Source organism: Octopus bimaculoides, chromosome 9, assembly GCF_001194135.2.
Source record: "Octopus bimaculoides isolate UCB-OBI-ISO-001 chromosome 9, ASM119413v2, whole genome shotgun sequence".
In the NCBI taxonomy this organism is placed as follows: Eukaryota; Metazoa; Mollusca; class Cephalopoda; order Octopoda; family Octopodidae; genus Octopus; species Octopus bimaculoides.
In genome coordinates this window covers 81,803,476-81,813,133 of record NC_068989.1, presented here as the reverse complement: position 1 = coordinate 81,813,133, position 9,658 = coordinate 81,803,476, and the positions used below count along the sequence as shown (strand labels likewise).

At 41.6% G+C, this 9,658-nt stretch overlaps 1 protein-coding gene across 1 annotated transcript in view; it reads left to right on the top strand.

Moving 5' to 3' along the window:
- Positions 1–6,131: 6,131 nt before the first annotated feature.
- LOC106877708 (tubulin alpha-1C chain) overlaps positions 6,132–9,658 on the top strand; it is a 7,413-nt gene continuing 3,886 nt past the window's right edge. Inside the window, exon 1 of the mRNA XM_014926664.2 lies at positions 6,132–6,304. Within this exon, the coding sequence (XP_014782150.1) occupies positions 6,302–6,304 (3 nt within the window). The 5' untranslated portion in view covers positions 6,132–6,301. The remainder of the gene's footprint in view (positions 6,305–9,658) is intronic.

Genomic DNA, 9,658 nt, shown 5'->3' with positions numbered 1-9,658 from the left:
TAACTGCCCCCCTTGATTGGCAAAAGGGTTATCTCGCCGGGGAGTTTATCGTCACCGCGGTCGAAACCTGCTGGCTCAAGTTAAGACGGGAAACCAGCTGCGTCAAGGCCCCTTCAGATTATGTCATTCAGAGCGGCACGTCGGGGGAATCGGTCCGCTCCAAGGCTGCAGGATAATGTCGTTCTAAAAATAAACAATCACATTTTTGAAATTTCGAATCTATGAAATCATTCCTCCCAAACTTCTAAACATACACATCCACACGTCATTTGGACAACACGCACCAATTCTTCATTGATTCCATAAACAGAGCCCGTGACAGCATCCGCCGATGGAACCATGTCTACCTAAGCTCTTTTAACAAAGGGAAAAGGAACACAAATTGATTTACTTAAGTGCGCAGCTAGGTGAGCGCCACTCAGTTTTGAAGAATGGGTGAGATTCGCCAGACGTTGTAGGTCCTTTCTTCCACTCCCGAACTTGGAACACCTGGCTCTCTGTTGAGGGTGGGGGGGCGATATGAAGGAACATGTCTAAAAGTATAGTTTCAGTCGTCAGCTTGGCTGTTTTTTGAGGGGTCGGGACTGAAGGACAGATACTACCAGGAATAATGACACAAAACTTGTGTTGGTGAAGATAATTAAGTCCGTTGACTTAATTATCTTTATCAACATGAATATCTACTTAAAGCGTACAGCGAGATAGCACACAAACCGTTAACGGATTATTGACTGCAACAGTAACAATTGTCTATAATAATGGACAATTGACAAGACGGAACGCACTAATGTTACATAAGCTTTCACTGTTTATCTAGTAGCTTCAACTTATATTTATCCTTTGTCTTCTATGTATTCCTAATTTAAATACCTCTCTCTCTCTATCTATCTAGTGGCCCCTATCTCACTTATAATTTCCTCCGTTTGTAACTGAGCCCTATTTTCACAAGAAGCTTTCTTCATTATAACAGCCGTTCACACCAACACCAGTCAGCTAGGGAGTTCCTAGATTAACTATTCCTAACTTATATAGCTCGCCGTATCATTATTAAAGAATCGCAAAGCAGAACCCTTTTACTTTCAAAATATTTAATTAACTATACAACGTATATGCATAAAGCAGTTGTATACTGTCAACTTAATGTGACAGTCCCAATAAGGGAATCATACTGCTGCTATTTAGCCCTAGGAAGCTGGACCGCTTCCTGTCGACCTTGGACTGTCACATTAAATCCAAGGGGTTGAGATCGGGGCTTCTTGAAAGTGAAACCTTCCTGCCTATGAATGACATAATGTCTTTCTGAATCTAGTATTGTATCTGTTTGGAGTTGTTAGATGGTGCTGAGTTCTGTTGGAGGCTCCAAGGTGTGCTTTAAAAATGTTCATTTGCTCGGGGAAGCAGTTCAGCTTCCAGAATGTCGCTAATGTATCGCTGGGTGTTAATTTTAACACCCGAGGGCACAAAAACAAGGGGAAACCTTCCAGTAGCTCTCACAGCCGCCCAAGCCACAGCTGACTGAATTTTGACGTCGATTTACGAGTCTACTCTCGATATTCTCGACAGATCAAATACACTCCAAAGTCATTCTGGTGTCTGTTCGATGTCAAATTTCTTTTCACTAGTGAACACTAGGTTGTCCAGGGTACCTTCAGCAATCTGACGCAGGATAAGACGACTTCTCTCCAGTCTCATGGCCTTATAAACATGCGTGAACTCATGACGGCGGATCATCATGTAGGGATGTGTCTTGAGATCCTCTTTCTGCACTCGATACATCGATGTTCGGCTTATTTTGTTGTGACGAGGATTTTGCCATGTCTTTTCTCTGGTACTTTTGAGAAGCTGAGGGTTCCGTACACTTCTTTTTCGGCCATGTCCAAGTCGATCAGCGGTGGAACCAGTCTATTGAAATTTCTGGATAATTTTCCAGTCTGTTATTCGATTGATTTTAAGCTTTTTTGTTATAGCTGTATTACTTTCGTGGAGGGTTATGATTGTGTAGGGTTATGATTGTGTAGTGAAACTACCTCTCTCACGGTATATATATAAACAAATGCGAGCGTAGCAGAAAACAACTTATTCCCGCCTGCTGTGTCATCACCTGACTGACTTTTATTTACGCGGCAATTGTCTCCACTCCATTTGCCGCCAGGACGCAAACCGACCAACCGTAGCCACTAATAAGGTCACGTGATAGAGTGTTTTTCTAATGCTTTCTGGAGCCCCTATTTTCTTATAAATAGCCTAAATTATCCGCGGCAATTCGTCGCGGCTCAGATCCTCATAGATCTGGTCGTTGACCACACACGCGTAACACAGCACCAACCAACCAGCTAGTTCCAGCGACGACATCACCAGCATCGTTCAACTACGTACTACAAGCATCGCCGCCAGCGTCAACATGACTTTTCCACGTACACAAGCAACCGCAGCTTCTCTTCTCAACCCTGTTTGTGTGAATCGCCTCACCACGAAATAACAGCCAGAATTCGACACCTGCTAGAACCCATCTGTATTAAGAATCCGGCCAGGCATAGAAGCCTCAACATCACGACAAATGACAGCTCTGCCTTAACCTTAACTTCTTACATACAGACCTACAATCGAACTGTGTACCTCAACAGAACTGGTATTTCCTTATCCGTGTTACTGACTCTTATCTATACTCTGTAACTCTTACATACACATACATACATTTGTATACACACTCTTTTGTTTACATGACGGCCTGTCTTATATTGTGTTTTAATATGTCGCATTCACTCACACACAGACATACAGTTTAATGCTACAATAAATCTTACTGTTATTCATCTTTATCGCTTGCGTTCCTATCTTGTCATTCCTGGCAAACTTCTTAGTTCTCTATGTTATAGTATATTATAACATATTATATTTTGTGTCGACCGTGTGACGCGTTTAAAAAAGGAGCCTGTTTTCCATTCGCCACCATTTCTCCTTTTGGTTCGCACGGTCGTTCTTACAATTGCATTTCGGTCTATAGCCATTCTATAATTTATAAATCTGAATTTGTTTAGTCTGAAACAAAATGAAAACACACTAAGCTTTTATAATGATGTATAATTTTCATATCTTATCACATTTATTGGTTGTTATTAAAGCCTGAAATTTCGGTTGCCTAAATTTCGGGATACTCTGTATGTATGCGTATAAATTCGGAATACCCTGTATGTATGTGAATAAATTGTCGTCTAAATTACGCAAAAAACACTGACATCTCATTTTAACAGATATATTTACCAAAATTACATTAAAATATCTTAACATACTAAAGAGTAAATTTATTCAATAAAGTCGCCATTGGCTTCACCCACGGCCTCCACACGACTTCAGCATCTCCTGCAACTCTTCTGGATGGTCTCCTTGTTTAAGTTGGTGAATGCTGCCATAATCCTTGCCTTCAGTTCATCTTTGGTGTTACAAGGAGTTTTGTTTTGTCTGTCACTCAACTGGGACCCATACATAATAATCAAAGGGGTTACAGTTTTGGGGGGTTAGGTGGCCAGATGTTAGGAGTTCTCCTGCTTGTATGACATTGTGCAGAATCCTGTTGCCAGACAAAGGGTGTTCCAATAGCCACCCTCTTGACCCAGGTCAGTACTACCTCCTCCAATCACTTGATGTAGGCCTCCGAGTTGCGTTTGAGGCCGAATGAGAAGATGAATGGAGGCATAACGTCGTCATCAATAGTGATCTCTCCAAACATCATGATGTTGACTGGATGTTTGATTTTTATCATTCTCGGTACATGTTTTGGGGACACGGCAAGCCAATGGTTGTTCTGTGTGCTCACCATCTGATCCTGACAGAAAATTTTCTTGTCTGAGAAAGACCAAAGTATGATCGGTTGGAAGGGATGCTTGAATTTGTTCAAAAGCTTTGTAGCGCAGTCTTTCCTCTTGTCCTTGATGGCTTAAGATAAAAATTGGTCCTTTCTTATCTCGTATGAGGAATACCAAATGTCTTCTTGCACTACCTGCCTAAAAAGAAACCCAGACACTGCCATGTCCCTGGCGATGGACCTGATTGACTTGGCGGGATCTCACTAACAAATTCGGGAGTACTTTTATTATCAGAACGATCAGAATGAGTTTTCCGAGCTGTTGTACCTTCGTAATCACCATTAGACTCATCCATCTCTTTCCTAATCTTCTGCACTGTCCTCAGATTGACACTCTAACACTCTGAATTGTTCGTATTGCAGTACAGCATGTCGTTTCCAAATTTCTGGCTGAGTGAACTGTGTCATGGTGTTGTTTCTCTCACAGAAGTTGTCCAACTTGACCCTACTAAACTGTGTAGTCGACAAAATCAAATACAAAAACATGCGCATGCGCGAAATTAAAAATATAAAACGGCGACAATTTACCCATCGCGCCCTCTGTGTGTGTGTGTGTGTGTGTATATGATGGCATCTCGCATCCAAATCCAAGACGACGTATGATGAGTGTTCAGTGTTTGCTGAACGACCTGCACAAATGATTTGTTTGTAGTAATCAAATGTATGTACCGTACATTAGCTGACTCGCTCCATCAAATCAACGTTACCTGAATAGGTGCACGGTGTAACCAAATGTCAGGCGCCGGAGTGATCGAAGAGCGACGTGAGATGAAGTGTTTTGGTGAAGAACACAACACCCAATCTTAAGAAAAACAAAAAAAAAAAAAAAGAAAATCACACAGAACAACCAAGTGTCTTCTACTATAGGCTCAGAGCTATAGTAGAAGACACTCACCGAAAGTGCTGCGCAATGAGACCGAATCCAAAACCACATGGTTGGTAAGCAAGCTTCTTAGCTACACGACCATGCCTGCATCTATATACCTTTGTTTCTCTGGGAAAGGATTGGTATACAGCATAATGATTAAGGGAGCAATAACAATTAATATCATAATTTATTAAAAATTCTACTAATCTCACTGTCCCCACCCCACCCTCACTAAGTCCCAGGAGGTTTCACGATTGCTAACTTTGACTAGCATTGATCTGAACGTAGTCTTTAAATGTTGTTTGTCTGATCCTATTTCTATGGCAACAGTTGGCCAACAAACAATTCGAACCCCCAACCGGGGTTTGTCAACCTTAAATTACTTTTCTTATACACTTGACTTGTGTGTGTGTATGTGTGTTAGAGAGAGAGAGAGAGAGAGAGTGTGTGTGTGTGTGTGTGTGTTTCTATGTATGTGTAGAACACACAAATCCGGTGTACACACACACACACACGTAAGCTCCTCACTTCCTTCTGTATCCCTTAAACTCTCTCCCTTAAACTCTCTCCCTTATTATGTACACTAAATGTGTGTGTGTGTGCTTAAAATATATATACGTGCGACGTGTGTGAGAATGTATAACAATGGTTGATACATGTAACCACTTGCTTAAGCTATTTCGCCAATCATTAATATAAAACATCTCGTTGCTAACCAAACATTGCGTGCATATGAATGTGAAGAAGTGTGTTGTTTAGGAGAACTCTGTATACCCCGTTGCTGTTGTTGTTGTTGCTAGGTAACCCCCAACAGAGAGCCAACAATCCTAAAGTAGAAGGGACAGAGAGGGATGAATGAGGGACGCCAACAAGTATATGTTGCTCTGCAACTGTCAGGTGACAACTTGTTATAACTTGTCTACCTTGGCATTACATACATACGCACGCACGCACAGGTGCGTGTTTAGTTCAAACAGAAAATGCGGGGAGATCTTATTGGACAAAGGCCAGAAGCATGTGGACACATGAAATTAGATATGTACATATATACACACACATTAAGATGTGTGTGTGTGTGTGTGTGTATGTGTGCGCGCGCATCTATGTGTGTGTTTTGTTACATACATACATGCATACATAATTACATATATGCATGCATTCACACACACACTCAAACAACGTGTTCTAACAGTAAAATAAACTGGCTTTTCGCTTACACACACACACACTGACATTGTTATTTGCATATATCTACATTGACGCAGGAGGGCGGGTAGTTGTCGAGCTGCCATCATCCACTGGTCAATCAAACCACACCCATCCCCGTTACCACCGCTACCATCTCCTCAGCAACTGTGACGGTGGGGGTTTGGGTAAGTGGGTTTCCATATAATAAAGCTTAATGTTTGCCGTTTTTTGCCATAACTGACTCATGCCGGATCACATTAAGTCCTATTGAGCAGCTTCATTCAATCCGTGTGCGCCACCTGTATTTTTACCTGTGTGCAACAACCCAGACAAGTCACAGAAACCATCTAGAACCTTCAACTAGAGTAAATTAAACTGCAGATATGGTAAGTCTATTTTACCTGTGGTATATTATAATTTAATTAATGTGACCACGTAGGGTTGAATAGATCTGCAAATTGATAGGTGTCTGCGGATCTCAATTACTAGAAAATATACTTATATACATAGACGTGTTTGTGTGTGTGTATGTTACTGTATTGACCAGATTATGAAATGTTTTTATACATCGCTAGTCACAATACGCTTCCTTACATCTGAGGCCCGTCATCGGATTTTGGTGCCTGGTGGAGTGCTTCAGAATATTCTGGGTGGTCACCCCTAATTTGTATTAATACTAGAATGGAGTTTTTAATAAGTGTAGGAGTGGCTGTGTGGTAAGTAGCTTGCTTACCAACCACATGGTCCTGGGTTCAGTCCCACTGCGTGGCATCTTGGGCAAGTGTCTTCTACTATAGCCTCGGGCCGACCAAAGCCTTGTGAGTGGATTTGGTAGACGGAAACTGAAAGAAGCCCGTCGTATATATGTATATATATATATGTGTGTGTGTGTGTGTGTGTCTGTGTTTGTCTCCCCAACATTGCTTGACAACCGATGCTGCTGTGTTTACGTCCCCCATAACTTAGCGGTTCGGCAAAAGAGACCGATAGAATAAGTACTAGGCTTACAAAGAATAAGTCCTGGGGTCGATTTGCTCGACTAAAGGTGGTGCTCCAGCATGGCCACAGTCAAAAGACTGAAACAAGTAAAAGAAAAAAAAAGAGTAAAAGAGTAAGTGTATCGCTGTAAATCTGAGGGTGCACTATTGAATAGAGAGGAAGCAGTGTCGTCCAGTACATCCCATTTAGAGACGGGTATGTTGCATGTAGCTTCCGAATGATGCTACCCTGCTGTCTACAAGGAAAAGGCCAACATTTGCCCCTGAAAGAGACTCCAGTCCGTCGCAGGGTTTCCCATTTATTACTGAGTGGACGGCAGCAACACGAAATGAAATGTTTTGCTCAAGAACCACAACACACCACCCGGTCTGGGTATCACAACCACGACCTTGCGATCATCTGTGTAACCACTCTAACCACTAAGTCACGCACCTTCACTAAATAAAGATAGATAGATAGATAGATAGATAGATAGATAGATAGATAGATAGATAGATAGATAGATGTCTTAGAAAATTGTAAGAAGTCCTTGACGCGTTTTAATTCGGCAGGGCATGTTATTCTATATATTTCAAATTTTGTAACTTGCAAATTGTTTCATCAAGGAATCAGTGAAAAACGCTTCTTGATCTGATTGTATGTCTAAACATGAATATGTGTATAAATGGGTATGGGAGGACGCATGGCCTAGTGGTTAGACTATTGCACTCACGCTCGCGAGGTCTTGATTTCAGTTCCTAGACTCGGTGGTGCGTTGTGTTCTTGAGCAAAACACTTCATTTTTACGTCGCTCTGCTATCACTTCGACACCTGATGCGCTGTGCACCTGTTCGGGTAAACGAAGGCGTGAGCTAACGTACGGCACATGCCTTTGATCACTATAAACAAATTATTTGTGCAGGTCGATCGGCAAAAGCAGAACGCCTTCGACGGGAAAGTATATAGATATATATATATTCTTTTATTTGTTTCAGTCATTTGATTGCGGTCATGCTGTAGCACCGCCCTTAGTCGAACAAATCGACCCCAGGACTTATTCTTTGTAAGCCTAGTACATATCCTCTCGTTCAGCTTTGCCGAACCGCTAGGTTACGGGGACGTAAACACACCAACATCGGTTGTCAAGTGATTGATGGTGGGGGGACAAACACAGACACACAAACATACACACATATATATACACGACGAGCTGCTTTAAGGATTTTGGTCGGCCCGAGGTTATAGTAGAAGACACTTGCCCAAGGTGCTACGCAGTGGGACTGAACCCGGAACTATATGGTTCGTAAGCAAGCTACTTACCACACAGCCACTCCTATGCCTATATGAAATTTTCTAGGAATATCTTTCAGATTAAATCGGAATTTATGGTGAGCACACACACGTACATACTGGCACACATCACAAGTTTTTTTTCGAAATTTCATGCTTCATTTGATGGCTATATGTGATGTGGTGTATGTGAGCCCACCAATATTTTGTTTTTCATATCAAATTCCGATATAATAGCAATCTGAGAGGCATTTGCAGAAAATTTCTTAAAAAAATATCTATTCTTTTTCTGAAAGTTATGAGGAAATAAGCCGACTCTTGTGAATTTTTTTCTCTACTCACGGGGAAATTTTTCACAACTAATTACAATATTCCGATTTATACCATATGAAGCGTATTCCATTTTTCTGCAAGTTATGACGAAACAAAGTTGGCGGGGGCATACTTAGGTAAGTATGCCGTTTTGTATTTGCAGAAATGTAGAAAGCAAGATAGGTATGTTTGTATACGCTATATACCTTCACTTCTGGGACTGAACAATTTTATATTATTAGAACAACTTTAGGTAACGGACTTGTAATTAAAGATATACCAGTCATGAACGTTCTTCTAAAGAACATAATTTATAAAAGTAAACAGTGTGAACATGAAGAAAGAAAAGTAAAAAATAAATAAATGCTCGAAATGGACTTACGAATACTCCCTCAATGATACACCGAACCAGGAAAAATTGGAGAGCTCTTTAAAAAAATTTGACACTCCAAAATATTTACAGCATTAGCGCGGGAGGTGGAGAGCCTGGGGTGTTGCGACAGCTAGTCAGGACACCAACGTGTGTGTGTGTGTGTGTGTGATCCCCACCACCACTTGACAACCAGTGGTATGCCTTTATATTCACATAACTTAGTTGTTTGGCAAAAATGGCCGATTGAATTAGTACCAGGCTTTAAAAAATATTAGAACTGGGTTCGATTCGTTCGACCAAAATTCTTCAAGGCAGTGCCATAGCATGGCCGCAGTCTAATGACTGAAACAAGTAAAAGTTTCAAAATAATCCGAAAGTCTGACCAAAACATGTTGTCTGATCCTTTACCAATTCTACCATCCATCCCCTCTGATGCTCAGTGACATAGCTCGAATGTGTGCTGCCCGAGACATAAAAGCGTTGCGTGGGCGGAACGATCCCTCACCTTCTCTCCCTAGCTACACTATAGTTGGTAGTAACCTCTTCACAGTGCAAAATATTAACATCTTACCCAACAGAATGGAGGCGCAATGGCCCAGTGGTTAGGGCAGCGGACTCGCGGTTTCGATTCCTATACCGGGCGTTGTGAGTGTTTATTAACCGAAAACACCTAAAGCTCCACGAGGCTCCGGCAGGGGATGGTAGCGAACCCTGCTGTATTCTTTCACCACAACTTTCTCTCACTCTTACTTCCTGTTTCTGTTGTACCTGTAATTCAAAGGGTCAG